This window comes from Pelmatolapia mariae, linkage group LG10_11 (genome assembly GCF_036321145.2).
Source record: "Pelmatolapia mariae isolate MD_Pm_ZW linkage group LG10_11, Pm_UMD_F_2, whole genome shotgun sequence".
In the NCBI taxonomy this organism is placed as follows: Eukaryota; Metazoa; Chordata; class Actinopteri; order Cichliformes; family Cichlidae; genus Pelmatolapia; species Pelmatolapia mariae.
Window position 1 is genome coordinate 64,420,530 of NC_086236.1, and position 15,336 is coordinate 64,435,865.

The 15,336-nt window shown below is 39.8% G+C and overlaps 1 protein-coding gene across 2 annotated transcripts; it reads right to left on the reverse strand.

Annotated features, from left to right (window-relative positions):
* Nucleotides 1–595: 595 nt before the first annotated feature.
* si:dkeyp-97a10.2 (uncharacterized) lies at nt 596–9,812 on the reverse strand. 2 transcript variants are annotated; one of them, XM_063488062.1, is made up of 6 exons: nt 9,536–9,812; nt 8,970–9,026; nt 7,947–8,312; nt 3,364–3,603; nt 1,528–1,624; nt 596–1,201 (listed from the first exon to the last, which is right to left on the reverse strand). In XM_063488062.1, exons 2-6 carry the CDS (start codon nt 9,019–9,021, stop codon nt 1,141–1,143), a joined length of 816 nt encoding a protein of 271 aa, XP_063344132.1. In that variant the 5' UTR covers nt 9,022–9,026; nt 9,536–9,812; the 3' UTR covers nt 596–1,140. The 2 variants fall into 2 exon arrangements, with proteins under 2 accessions (XP_063344132.1, XP_063344131.1); XM_063488061.1 differs by having other exon boundaries at nt 8,970–9,029.
* Nucleotides 9,813–15,336: the final 5,524 nt, after the last annotated feature.

The following is a 15,336-nucleotide window of genomic DNA, read 5'->3' on the forward strand; positions in this document are numbered from 1 at the left end:
GGTGCAGACCAAAGACAGCCTCTCAGGATAAGAACCACGAGGCATCTATGAAGTATGGTCCGGAGTTGCTTTGCTGCCTTGGGGACTGGGCAGCTCATGGTCATTGATTCAGCTCTAAATTCTACATCATATTAAATTGCACTTGAATAAAATGTTAGCCCATTTGCCTGAAAAATTAAGCAGCAAGTAGGTATTTTGGAAGGATAATGATCCAAAGCACACTAGCAAGTCCACCAGGGAATGACTCAAAACGAGGAAATGGAGGGATGTGAAAACCACAAAAACTGCATGAAAACTCTTAAAGATCTTGCCTCTAAAGGAATTTTGCATGGAAGGCGGGTAAAATTTTCAGTAAGCTGATGTCAGAGTCTGGATAATTATGCAAAGAAACCTGCCAGAATGTATTTTAGCTAAAGGGGGTAAAACTAGCTTCTGGTGCCAAGGGCTTACTCTCTTATTCCACAGTAGAACATCACATGGATTGAAAAAGATATTTTTGTCTCTCGGTGTTATTCAAGTAGAGTTTTTACTAAGTATCAAAGAGGATCAAATGTTTGCTTATCCAAGTATTTCAAACAAACAAAATACTATTTTTACTCAATTTAATAATCACGTCACCATCAGTGATTACAGTTTTCATTGACAGTTGTTTGTTTTTTCATAAAGATGCTAAATCCTGCTTTCAAACTTTATTGGAGGGCTGATAAGCTTGTCGCATATCTGTGAAAATACATGCTTGAAGGAAATAAAATAACAAAAAGCACCGTTAATTTAAACAATCTTTGTGATCTGTTGATTTCCATCACATTACATAGAGGGATTTCAGCATAAAGGCAATATTTTACAGTACATTTCAATCCAGTGCTTAGTTAACACAAGGTTACAAAATGAATGCTTAATAAACAGTTTCAGGTAAAGCCCAGCGGGAGGCAGTATAAGGCTGGCCCTTCAATCCACATATCCACTTTTTTATATATATATATTTTTTATCTGTCCACAAGCGGTTCACTCTTCACATTGTTTCAGTGCAGTGAAAGGTCATAGTGCTCACAGGACAGGAAGGCCCTCCCCCGTAGGCCAGTGCTCTTCCTGTTCTTCTCTCTGAGATGCCTGAGCAGCATAATGTGGCTCAGGCCCCTTTTAGATGGTGTCATCTAAATGCTCGTGCAGCCTTTCTCCTCTGTTATTGTGCCTGTACCTCCTGAAAAGAAACCAAGTGTTCAATTTAGTGCAGCAACAGTGACAAACTGTACACTGGCTCGAGTAAAAATGACAATTGTTTTGTCAGCAGACGCAGGCTGGCCTGTCACGCCTCATGTTTGCAGAGTATTGTGTGGGAGGATGCCGTGTCACATTTTGCTGTTTCATTTTGTACCATCACCTTTTTTTTTTTTTTTTACCTTGTCGTTTTCTAAAGCATCTACTACCAGTGTCTTATTTTCTCGCTGCATATGGCTTTATCAACTGAGCATAGCCTGAAATGAGATTTGTGCTTGTGTCTGCCAGTGACTGTGTGCTTTACCGTACCTCCACAGCAGAAATGCGAGCACTCCTCCTAAACTCAGCAGGAGCAGGAGACAGACTACAGCTGCCGTCGCACTTCTGTTCTTGGTCTCACAAGGTGCTGTCAACCAGGAAAAAACAGCCGATGAGAGGAGGAACAAAGAAAAACAAACCCAAAGAGACAAAAAAAAACAGAGGTCATCTGACATGGCTGTTCTTAGAGGGCAAAGAGGTCCCCTGCAACAACTCCACACAGTCACTAAACTGACTGGAACACCAAGGGATAACAGGAGGCATCCTAAAATACCCTGACTGTCGCTGGATCATCATGCCTCTTGGCAGATACGAGGAATTGCATTTGTCTTGCCTGTTTAGCAGCAGTGGTAGCGGCAGTGGCAGTAGTGTTGGTAGTGATTTATTGATTGCACTCTGGAAAATCCTTTATCACTGAAACACCACCGGTGATACAATACACAGAACAGAACAGAAGCGCAATCAGGACACAGCTTCAATAAACACAAGGCATTATGTACAGGAGTCTGATTCCTGAATATCCATGACACAGCACGGCGGGCTTTAAATAAAGTGTCAACAGGCGTAGCCACCTTTACATCGAACCGCCTGCTCCAGCCAAATGGGGATCAAGCATTGAGTTTTTTAATCTCATGTGGAGAAATGTGGATTTAGATCCCAAGTAAATGCAGTATGACCATGAAAAAAGTGCTGCATTACAAGTCAAAGAAAACTCTGACTTAAGTCCATGAGAGTATATTTTTATATATAAACACAAAATGTAAGGATATTTGTATTTGGTAGATTATTTCTTGCCAATAAATCGTACACCTTGAAAAGCCTGCTTATTTAAATGACGCCATATTTGTAAGGAAAATGTGTTTGTGGGTTGAGCAGCAGAGTTGAGTATGTGGGCTGTGTCCATTAAAAACTTTCCAATTTTTCTCTGGCAATCGCAAACAGCTCTGACAAGTTTTTCATGGCCACAACCCACATACTCAACTCTGCTGCTCAACTCTGCTGCTTAACCCTGCTGCTCAACCCACAAATGCATTTTCCTTAAAAACGTGATGCCATTTAAGGGAAAGATTTGTTTTTTCCAAAAAAGACCCCCCAAAAACAAAAATCAACCAAACACAAACCTCCTTAATTTTTGTGCAAAGTTTATCAAAATTATTGATAAAATCTGAGTATTACAAGCATTTTGTTGACACATAAAAAAACAAGTGGTCTACTGCAACGTGAGTCTATTACATGATATATTATAGATCATGCAGCATTTGTAATATCTTAAAAAATGTTTTATTCACACATATGCACAGCTTCGTACTAGCCATAGATGATTTTCAAGTGCTTTATGATAAATTTATGCATGTCTCAATTTGCAAGATAACGAGACAGTGATCAAATTAATGTAGAGGATTTTTAAGAGAAATATTCAAGTAAATAGATCCATCTCAAAATTGTAAAACCAACTCCAAAAAAAGTTTATAATTAGAATATTTTAAGAGTTCAAAAACCCAATGTTCACACTCCTTTTTAGACCTCTTATGGTCTCCTTTATCTGTTTAGCTGCTAAATGCTGGATCACATTTATCAGCTTCACTCTGACTTTGTGTGTCTGTCTTTTGATGTCAGACAGGAAGACTTCAGTGTTTTTTATGACAACAAAAGCTGGAAATTAAGTCAAGAACAGTGACAGTGAACCACAAAAGCCAAGCTAAAAAATAACCCACAGACCCTAGACGTGATAATTATCAGTGGCTTCATCCCTGCGGGGGGGATATTTCCCTTTACACTTCCACTGTTAATGTCATAAGTGTTGATTTAAAAAAGGTAAAGCAGTACCTGCAGTGTAGGTGGCGGAACTATGGCCGAGCTTGTTGCTAACAATGCAGGTGAAGTGGCCACAGAGTGGGGACATGGTAATAATTAATATTGTTCCATTGTTGGAGACTTTGCCCACCGCCTTGGTGATGTCGGCACTCTCGTGGCGCCAGCTGAATCTGGGATCAGTCCCCCAGGCCTCGGTACAAACAAGCAAGGAGTGGGACACGTTAATGCTGACGGAGACGTGGTGGACTGCCTCTGGAAAGACAGACAAACAGAGTTGAAATATGGAAATATGTGACAAGTATGTAGGTAAAGAACGCAGCGCTGGATGGAAACAAGAGGATATATGAAGTACTCAGCCGTGGGCATCTATCTGTTATAGAATAAGAATAATGGCACATGGCTGTCCAAGAGGGTCTCAGACAAAGAATCATGAGAGACATTTAATGCTGTCAGGAGAAACTGGCTCAGTTTCAGAGACAATAATGAGATCAGAGAGAGAGGCATAATGTTGGAGAATGGGATGATGGAAAACCCTGGAAGCCGAGAGAGCAGATGTAGAGAAGAGTGGAGCTGATGAATTGATACTGTTAGAGCAGACAAATGAGAGTAAAAGCACAGAAGCTACGGCGAGACTGGATTCGTCTAGAGGGACAAACACAAAAAGAAAGACCGGGAAAGTGGAGCCTGTAGGCAAATTTAATTCCAAGTGTTACATTATTAAATGAGACATCTACCAACAGAAGAAAACAATGCCTTCTACTGTGAAATTAAAGCGCATTCGTTATACTGTTGGTAATTATTGGAGTTAACACTTGAAAGGCCACAACAGAGTCAGCTGGCGAGTATTTGATGTATTCTTTCTTTCATATAATTACTCAGAGAGATTCATGTAAAGAGGCCGAGTTTTACATAAACTGCCGCAGCAACATATTCAAATAATTTAAAGCAAACAACATTTATATTCATATTTCGACTAACTGTTGGTATATTCTCCAGCAGCCCCACTATATAGTAGGACCTTTTGTTCTCACGTCTTTACACTGGGACGTCTTAATGTTAATTTACTGCCGCTTTAGCATTTACTGCTGCCGTATTGAACCTTTAAACGAGTACCAGGTGGAGGTATGACGCATGGATGTAATTACACCATAATTTTACAATCAGTGGATATAACCATCAAAACGCTTCTAACTTAATGATTTATACTTAAAAATTCATACCCTCTCATGAGTCTCTTTTCTCTTGTTAAAGGCAAAATAATGGATTACACAGTAAAAAATGTACAGTAGCTTGCTGGTAATATTCTTTCCTCAAAGACATCAGTGTTTACTTATCTGCATTCATTACTGTGCAAAAACTTTTGTTGTGTATCATCTAGAATTAGGACTGCTGCTAATGAATATTTATTATGAGATAATCCATACACTTCTTATTGTAGTTAACTTATTGCCTGTTATTTATGTTTCATTGTGCCCACCATTGTTGTCCTCAAGCTGAACAAAACCAAAGCAAGATATTTTATTTGGGCAACCCAACATGTTAGATGGGTATCTCTCTGCTAATTGGTCTTATTGCTTCTTACCGTTTTGACAGTGCTTCAAAATTTGATAAACAGGTGAGCTCTGTTGTTAAACTAAGGCATCTCAGTAAGGTGAAGGCCTCTCCCGCTGCATGACTTTGAGAGAGTAATTCACACTTTTATTACCTCTCTTGTTTAAACTATTGTAATTCTTTATATGTTGACTTTGACCAGTCGTTTCATCATTGCCTCTGGGATGTGCAAAATGCGGAAGTTTGCCTTTTGACAGAACAGAAATGACGTGATCACCTATATTCTTGTTACACTTGCTCCTTACACAGACTTCAAGATCCAATTAAAATTTTTATTACATGTTTCTCAGTCTCAGTCATTTAGCACCACCTTACTTAACTGAACTTTTGCAACCCTACAAGCCTGTCAGAGCACTGACGTCTACGAACCAACTGCTTTAAGATATTTCCAGATTTAAGCTTAATAGCAGAGGTGTTAGAGCCTTTTTAGTGGTGGCTCCTCATCTTTTGATCAACTTACCTTTCCGAATAAGAGCTGACCAGCCTCTCAATCATTTTAAAATGCTGTTAAAAACCTACTTTTTCTAACTTGCTTTAGGTCTAATTGAACAGGATACCTCAGCTTTTATTATTCAAAATTGTTTTTACTCAGTTTGAACTTGTGACGCTCTCCACTTTAGAGGTTGTGGTTCGCCATATTAAGCCCACAGGTTCCCCTCGGGATCCTTTTCCTCCACAGTTTTTTAAAGACATTTTTCCTAGTATAGGGCAGTATGTCCTTGAAATTATTAACAGCAGTCTGTCTTCTGGTCTGGTTCCTGCAAATTTCAAACATGCAGTAGTGCAGCCACTGCTTAAGAAACCTGGCCTTGATCACACAGTTTTAGCGAACTATAGGCCTATTTCCAAGCTGCCTTTACTTTCCAAGGTTTTAGAGAAAATTGTTTTTAGTCAACTGAAAGATTTTCTAGATGATAATGGCATCTTTGAGGTTTTTCAGTCAGGTTTTAAAACCCTTCATAGCACAGAATCTGCATTACTAAGGGTTTTTAATGACATCCTTCTGGCATGTGATTCTGGTAACCATGTTGTCCTTGTCTTGCTTGACCTAACTGCTGCTTTTGGCACCGTAGACCACAATATTCTAATTTCTCAATTAAGTGATGTAGTAGGTATTGGTGGCACTGCACTCTATTGGTTTAAGTCTTATTTGTCAGATCGAACTTTCTCTGTCAGCCTTCTCGGTTCCGAATCATCTTCTGCTCCTCTGTCATGCGGCGTCCCACAGGGCTCAATTTTAGGGCCACTACTGTTTTTACTGTATTTATTGCCTCTGGGTTCTATCCTTAGAAGGCATGGGATTGCATTTCATTGTTATGCCGATGACTGCCAAATTTATTTGCCACTGAAGCAGAAGGGTGGCATCTCCAGAAAACCTCTCATGACATGTCTAGATGACATTAAAGCTTGGTTGACTCTAAACTTTTTAAATTTTAATGAAAAGAAAACAGAGTTGTTGGTGTTTGGACCCAGTGGTCCCTGTGAGTCCTCCTCTGTAGATTTGGGACCTCTGGAAGTTTATTTTAAACCTGTTATTACTGATCTTGGTTTTAAGTTGGACAGTGATTCTAAATTGGACAACCAAATCAGAGCAGTGGTGAAGTCCAGTTTTTATCATTTAAGGCGACTGGCAAGAGTAAAATGTTTTCTTTCGAGGCAGCACAAATAGTGATCCATGCTTTTATTTCTTCCCACCTGGACTACTGTAACACACTTTATGTGGGGGTCAGTCAGTCGTTGCTCAAACGTCTGCAGCTGATTCAAAATGCTGCTGCACGACTCCTAACAGGAACTCGTAAAAGAGAGCATATAACCCCTGTCCTGGCCTCACTGCACTGGCTGCCTGTGTCTTTTAGAGTTCATTTTAAAATTCTTATGTTTGTTTTTAAATGCTTTCACAGTCTTGCCCCGCCTTACCTCTCTGAGCTTCTTCATTTCCACACACCCTGTCGGTCTCTCAGGTCAGCTGACCAGCTGCTCCTGGAGGTACCGAGATCCAGGAGGAAGCTCAGAGGGGACAGGGACTTCTCTATCATGGCTCCAAAATTATGGAATAATTTGCCCTTGCACGTTAGAGAGGTCCCTTCACTGTCCACTTTTAAATCACGTCTTAAAACCCACTTTTATTCTTTGGCTTTTAACCTCAGTGAGACTTAGTTTTCCGTTGAAATGAAATTAGTTATTTAATGAATTATTTTATGTTTTCTTTCTTTTATTTGGCTTTTATTTATATCTTATGTAATTTTATTTTATGGTTCCAATGTACAGCACTTTGTGTCAGCTGTGGTTGTTTTAAAGTGCTTTATAAATAAAGGTGATTGATTGAGGTGAAACACACTCTTACTTACTTTGCTTTATTTGATTTTTAGTGTATATTTATTGTTGTTTTAGTGACTGTTGTGTAAAATATGCTATAGAAATAAACTTTGACTTGACTACTTACTTAACTTGCCTAATCAAATACTAGTGGAATCGATAGGAATTGGTAGGAAGTCAACTTGAACCTGAAGTTTTATTTATAAGCTTCCAAATGACAACATCAGACACTTTAAGGTGCTTAATATTGTAAGGTAAAGACCCTACATTAATAGAGAGGAAACCCCAACAACTAAATGACCCCCTTTTAGCAAGCACTTGGCGACAGTGGGAAGGAAAAACTCCCTTCTAACAGGAAGAAACTTCTGTCAGAACCAGTGTCAGTGAGGGGTTATGCTACAACCTTTAAATGCTCATAATTTTAATTAAATGATCAACTACAGTAAATATAGAGCATCTTAACACTCAAGCAGTTGTGTATCCCTGCACTGTACCAGCAGTGTCTTTAAATTTCTCCATAACGTCTGTTACAACAAGCCTTTGTGGAGTGGGGACCTGGATAAATGGACAGCATACTAAAGTGACTGTGCACATAATTTACTAACAAAAGGGGATTTATCTAAGGCTGTCACAATAAATCCTCTCACGTGCCGGTCGTCATACAGTACCGTATTCCCTGACGATGCATTGTCTGGAGGTGTTGGCTCCTTGGCGATCTGTCACAGTCAGAGCGTACACGCCGCTGTCCGCTGTGGTGTATCCATTAATCTGGAGTGTCGTCTCCTGCTGCTCGGTGCTCACACGGACATTTGGCCTCGTACCAGCACACTTGAGACTCCTGCCAGAGCACGTGGCCAGTGTCACTCTCTCAATATTAAACCCTGTTTCAGGCTCGTGTTCCCAGGTTATTGTGGAGATGTCTTCCAGGTGTCCACGCTTGATCTGGGCTTTCAGATCCAGGCTGGATCCGGGGATTACATACACCGGCTCTTCATTGAGGATGTGCACTGACATACAATGGAGCCCACATGGCACTGAGAACAAAGATCGCACTGTTCTTTATTACATCGTCTTCTGTGCCTCTTTCACTTACATGACTCATACAGTGCATATTTCTACTGCGCTGGCCATGAAGACCTGCAGTATTCAATCAGACTTTTGCTTCTGGAGTGTTTGCATTGTACGAACAAAATAGAAAGCTAATGAAACAAACAATAACATAATATGTCATCGCCATCCTTCTCAGTATGCGCTTTATGAATATACTATAGCTAGTTGCTGTCAAATAATGTCAAGTTATGATTTATAATGCATGACAGCCATGCCTAATGTGATATCCATCAAACCACATCAATATCCTAAAATCTGTGTCAAAGCCTGGTAAGCCTGTGTGCATTTACCATGAGAGCTATTAATCATGTGTCTTAACTTGAAAGGCAAAGGATGGGGGAAACGTAAATAATGCAAGTGCGGTCATTAACGCAAGAGGCACTTTTGCGTAACAGTGCGACGTCTTAGGGTTGTTTTGATCATTCTTTGTGTGGCTGAGGAACAGAAATTGTGCCACTGTCTCAGCTTGAACAAAGAAAAAGGGTAAAGCAACATAGCAATACTTTTTCCCTTCTTTGCTTTTTTTTCTTTTGCCTAATGACAAAATCATTAGTATGGCGGGTACAACAAAAAAGGCTTACTCAAGAGAAACAGTGGGGCAACTCTCCAGCACAGGAAATACTGTAGATCCATAACACCTGCTGATGTAGACAGAGAGTAGAGAAAGAGGAATTTGTCCATGACCTCAGCAGCGGCACACAATTTCCTCTGTACTCAGGCAGCAGGGGTGCCACTGCAGCAAGAATAATAACACCACCTCCAGAGAAAATGTGAAATTAAAATGAGAGCAAAAACAATTACAGCCAGCATGTCCTTCTATTAAAAAAACGTAAGCCAAATGTTTAGGGTATTCTTTTTTTTTTTCTCCCCTCTTAATTTATTTGTGAAGTATCCAAAGAAGAACAGTATTGGCATTGCAGACTGCAGTAAAATCAGAAGTTGGAACAAAACCGGGACACGTCTGCTGCCAAAACTAAAATGAAGCCCCTCAAGCACAGCTGCTACAGCAAAACACAGAGCGAGAGAACAGAGATAACGGTGCAAGAACACAACCCAACCTGCATGCATTAAATATAACCTAGAATTCCCCTTTTTGTTTACCTTGAAGTTATCCACATCAAAACCCTCTGCAGCGGGACTCACCTACCTTTCTAAACCCGAGACAGACAGCACAGTTGAGTCAGAGGTCTTCTGCTCTGTGTTGACTTTCTCAGAGGTTAAAGTGCAGCGCAGTTCACCTCAGTGAGAAGAATTATGGCCCAAAACACAGCGATACCTTTAAAGCGCTTGCCATTGTAAGAAATATTCCAGTTTGAAACAGCAGTAAAGCCAGATGTCTTCTGGAGCTTCTTCTCTTCTCTCTGGCCTTTTCCCCCTTCTTGTCATGTCCAACCCTTGTGTGTCACGTAGGCATCACTTTCTTTTCCAACAGTCTACCTCCCACCCCACCACCACTTCCTGTACAGTCAATGCTCTTTTCTGCTTTGTGCTTTAAACAAGTTGAACTGTCTATTGTAAAACCACCCCTTTTTATTATAAGCACCACCCTGCTCCTTTCCTGGGCCTGTGTTCTAGCATACACTCCCTGGACAATACAGCATATTTGATTCTAGATTTTCACACAGCTGCTTCTGAGCTGTTTGTTAATAGTGACAAAAAGAAATGGCTTTCTTTGGAAGGAAATCACTAACAATGTTGAAACGCATTCTTACAAAATAGGTTTTGTACTGCGGGCTTCTTATCCGGCACGAACACTAGTTGCCCTGCAGACACAATGCATTGTTTTGGTGTTGAATTGTAAAGAGGAAGTAATACACGATTTACTCTATTTTTATTTCCTCCAATAATTGTCCCTTGCTTGCAACTGAGAAACCTCTTCAAGCACGTTAAGGGGAATGCCAACGATTTCATTCCCTGGGAAAGTTTAGCTTTGTGTTAAAATCTGATCGCCAGCTGTTTTCAAAAAACTGGAAGCAGATACAAATGAATCCATCAAACAAGACGATTTGATATGATCGAAAGCGCCACAACAGCCTCCGAACCAGCTCTGAGATGAGATTATTTTGCCACACGTGTCTCTTACATCACTAGAGCACTGAAGCATAATGACATCACTTATTCAGAGGTTAGCTCCACAGTTTCTCACTTTGGGGAGCACATCCTGGGGCACGGATATAATGAGCGATTTAAAAATGATTATAAAACCATTTGTATTTGCAAAGGATTTACGAATAATCATGGGAATCACAGCTGTGGCCCCCACTGAGTCTACAGAAAAGTGCTGTTAGTTGGAATTAACCAGTGGGTGGCACTAATACAACAGCTGAAAAATATCAACACTGTTAGCCCTCATATCAGCTTTTTTTTCTTTTCTTTTTTTTCCTTCTTCTTCCTCAGCAGACATCATCTATAAGCTTCTGGCTCCATATGCAAATGAATTACTTGCTAGGGTTGTTTCAGTTTGCTAATGTGTTACTGCACAAGCGAGCAACTGAATCAAAGACTCAAATGTGTAAAGATGGTGCAATTATATGATTTTATCTGGTGCTCTAGGGGATCATGTCTTCTTCTTTCGACTGCTCCCTATAGGGGTCGCCACAGCGGATCATCTCCTTCTATCTCACCCTCTCTCCCTTACATTCTCCTCTGTCAACCCGTTGCACTACATCCACAAAGCTCCCCTGTGGGCTTCTTCTTTTACTCTTGCCTGGCAGCTCCATATTCAATATCCTTTGCCTGGTAGCCCTCCTCTGCACATGTCTAAAGCACCTCAGTCTTGCATCTTAACCACTGTGCTGACCTGAGATCACCTACCGGAAGGAAAATGCCGATGAATGATGAATGTGAAAGGAATCGACTTTCTCCAAATGCTGTCGCTTCTATGCAACAGCTGTTACTTCAAAGTTATTTCCCACCCACTGACCGTTCTACCGCAAACAAATGACTGCGGCCTCTTTAAGAAAACAGGCGTGTCCGTCACAGGTATGAACAGAAATGTAGGAAGTAGCCAACAAGTGTTTTCGTCTTTACAGCACAAAACTAATATGTGGACAAAGGGGCTATACAGAGGTAAGCCTATTATAATATAACCTATACTACATACTATATTTAAGATGTTTATGTTTGTTCGTTTATTAATCAGATGTAAACCGAACTAGATGTATAGCCAGCCAGCACAGTAACAATATGATAAAATGTCCACACAGCATTTATTGGAAAAAATATCCACACCTATCCCAGCTACCGGAGAAAATATCTCTAGGGATTTTTAAAAATATACACACATGCATACATTTATTGTGTGCATATATATATCTATATCTATCTATATATATATATATATATATATATATATATATATATATATAACTTGTATAGTGAAGGTTTTAATGCTTTAATCTCCCAACAGACTGGCCTGACTGACGACATGAGACAACCTTTGTTCCTTATCAGCTTGTCGCTGGCAGGTAAAACAATTTGCACTGACAGTCTCCTCTCCTCATGTCCCGCGTGCAAGGTTCAAACAGCTCACAAAAGTCTGTAAAGTCTAAAGAGTTTCGACTGAGTCTGTGCTGAGAGTGGGGGAAAAACAAGGCTGGGGAAAAGACGCCGTGGTATTCCAGGCACGTTTTAAAACAACTGCATTTCAAGCAGAAAGCTCGCCTTTAACCGCTCTTAAACCTGCGCGGCTGCATTCCCGTCGGTGCTCCGACTGAGTGACGTGATGCCTTCAGGGCCTGCTTACAGGCTGATACATCTGAGCTTTCATCTCGTGATTCAGAACGAAGAGTGTCTCAAATAGCTGTATGGCTTCTTCTTTTTTTTTTTTTAATGGGAAGGGCGGGTCTACAGGTTTTGAAAACAATAATATGAACAATAGGACTACTGGTAGCATCGATACCTGGCTATTGTTTTGAAAACATGACATAAAAAAGCAAACGCCTGCATAAGTCCCAAGAAAGGCGAAGTTTGCTTTTGTTTCAGTTATTTTTATAAAAAAAACAAAAACAACTACATTTCCTTTTTTCTGTTTTTCTTGTTGTTTTGTTTGTTTTAGATCTACTGTATTTTAAGAAAAAAAAGAGAGAGGGAGTGATGCTATGTATTTGTGAAATGTTTTTAAAGATTTATGAGTTCAGCAGGAACAAGTGAGCCCAGAAAAAGGTTCAGAGGCAGAATAACACGATTTTTCTTCACGGGGTTTGTTGATAGTAGCAAAAAATATAAAATAATGCCAGCCGCATTTAGCGCCTTGTGTTTTCTGTTTGTGAAAACCTTTTGCTCAAAAACAAAAAAAGATCAGGCAACAAGCTTCTGAAAGCGAATTAGCGCCAGGAATGTAAATTATATTTTAATTTGTTCATTAACTAAGGGCTGTTCTTCATGCATGAGAGATAATTATTAAAGTAATAATCATCAACATTTTCATATGATTAAATATTCATTTTGCTGCTATCGGCAGCTGCTTCTACACAGTTCTCATTCAACCTACACTGCTCATGAAAGCACTTTTCCAGTTCTAGTGCCTGCGGTTTGGTGGATGCGTTTCTGATAAATTCTTTGGTAAACAAGAAGCTGTTTAGTTTACATCTCCAGAAATGTTGTTCAGCTGAAAGTGAACTAACGAGAAGGACTGTCAAAAGAAACCGCCACACCCACTGGAGCAACCCACAGATTTAAAGTCCAGCCTCTTTGGGTACAAGTTTGCAGGTGAAAGTTTGATCATCACTCCACTTTTGCTGCAATTGGCATGGCCTCTGGACTCTTTGCTGCAGTTCATTTCAGATTCATGTATCCAACTAAATCACTTTAATAGTGATTTATTAGACAGGCTTTACTTATTAAAGTCTGACTCTTAATGATGTCATAAATGCATCTTATTTTAGGTGCCCTTGTAAAAACGGCCTTGTAAAAACATTCCAACCGCACATGAAAGCATCAGCTCTGGGCTGCTTCACTCGTTATCATTTCTCACTTCTGACTCATTACCCTTTATTCTGATTTTTTTTTTAAGAAGACAACAAACCTAAAAGCCTAAAACACTTTTGTTGTCTTTAACAAATCAGTGGGGAAACCTGAATACAGGCCATTTCACTGGTGTCATTTTATTCTCTGCTCTCCTGTGAAAATCGTATAAAGGCAGTCCAGTGAGACTGATCAGGACCATATTGATTTATTCACTATAAGTCATTGGCTGGTGTGTTGTCGCATAGAAGCTTTATATGCCAGTAAAAAAGGCATTGAAAATTCAGCAGGGCTTTTCCAGCTGCAATACTAACACAAAACAGAGAGAGAGAGGAATGGTAGCTAAAGACAAAAGCACATATTTCCTTCTTTATTCCCATGCAGATTTCAAATTGACAAACATGCAAACAGCAAAAGAACTTAAATTCAGTTTGTCTTTGGAACTTAGTTGCTTAAAAAAATCGCTTATGCACCACTGATTTTGTGAAGAGAGACAGCAAATATGATTATGACATGGCTTACAATAAGTCAGGCTAACAAAAACACAAAATAGATGTTTAGTTTGGGATCACTTACAATCCAAAAAACATGGTGTGAAATCGATGAGGAAAGAAAGAGTGTGTACCTTACTAATGGGTTTTTACCCCCTGAGCCCACTGTGTGTATCTATAGATTTTCTCCTCTGCAGTGGTGAAAGATGTACTCAGATCCTTGGAGTAAAACTACAAATTTAAGAATACTATGCTATTAGAAGTATTCCAAAACCCCATATAAGTGAAAATGCAGATGCTTTCTTTTCATTCTCAAAAACATGTAGGTGCATCTCTGTAACCTAAACATTTTTGTAAATGACATTTTTTTTCAGTTTTTATTATTATTATTATTTTAATTTAGAAATGTTACGTACCGTTTTATTCCATTCTGTTCCCAAAACAAAAACCACAAATGCTCAGTGATGTGTCCCACACCTTTCCCCTTCTTATTCACCAATCTGCATCATTATATTGCGGCAAACACACAGACACACACCAGACACTGTGCTACTACTTGCCTTAATTCTTCAGATTCAGCAAGCTGCTGGAAACATTCCTCAAAGATTTTGGTCCATATTGATATGATCACAAAGTTGCAGCAGATTTGTTGGTTGCACATCCGTGATGCACATTTCCTGATCTGCTGCAGAGGTGCTCTGTTAGATTGAGATCTGGTTATTTTAATACAGGGAACAAACTATCATATTCTAGGAGATGATTTGAGATGATTTGAGCTTTTTGACATGTTAACCTCATCAGAAAATGGGTACACTAGCAGCAATACTCAGGTCGGCTTTGACTCAGTTGGTGCTAAGGAGCCCCCGCATTACTACACAAACATCACCACCCTATTACAAAGAAGAATGGATCCATGCTTTTCTGTTGCTTCAGAAACTGTAGCTCATTACATCAGTCAGTGTTTCTAATCTTATATTGTCCAGTTTGATGAGCCTGTGTGAATTACAGCCTCATTTTCCTGTTCTCAGCTGACAGGAGTTGCATCCTCTGTGGTCTTCTGCCTCAAGGTTTGACGTGTTGTGCATTCAGAGATGCTCTTCTGCATACCTTGGTTATAACGAGTCCTTATTTGAGTCACTGTTGCCTTCCTGTCAGCTCGAAGCAGCCTGACCATTTTCCTCTGACCTCTTGACATCAACAAGATATTTCTGCCCAGAAAACTGCTGCTCACCAGATATTCTCTTCTTTTGGATAATTTTCTGTAAAGTTTAGAGATGGTTGTGTGGGGAAAATCCCAGCAGAACAACAGTTTCTGAAATATTCAGACCAGTGAGTCAAACATCGACAACCATGCCATGTTAAAAGTCACTTAAATCACATTTTCTCCCGTGACGTTCAGTTTGAGCTTCAGCAGGTCTTCTTGACAGTGCTTACATGCCTAAATGCATTGTATTACTTCCATGTGATTGGCTGATTAGACATTTGTATTAAT

Excerpts from the sequence above, each read along its gene's own strand:
- si:dkeyp-97a10.2 (XM_063488062.1), bottom strand. The coding sequence starts at position 9,021 with ATGGATCTACAGTATTTCCTGTGCTGGAGAGTTGCCCCACTGTTTCTC. Across the intron at positions 8,313-8,969 it reads TGCCCCACTGTTTCTCTTGA|TGCCATGTGGGCTCCATTGT; the intron begins GTAAGCCTTTTT and ends CTTTGTTCTCAG. Across the intron at positions 1,202-1,527 it reads CTCGCATTTCTGCTGTGGAG|GAGGTACAGGCACAATAACA; the intron begins GTACGGTAAAGC and ends GTTTCTTTTCAG.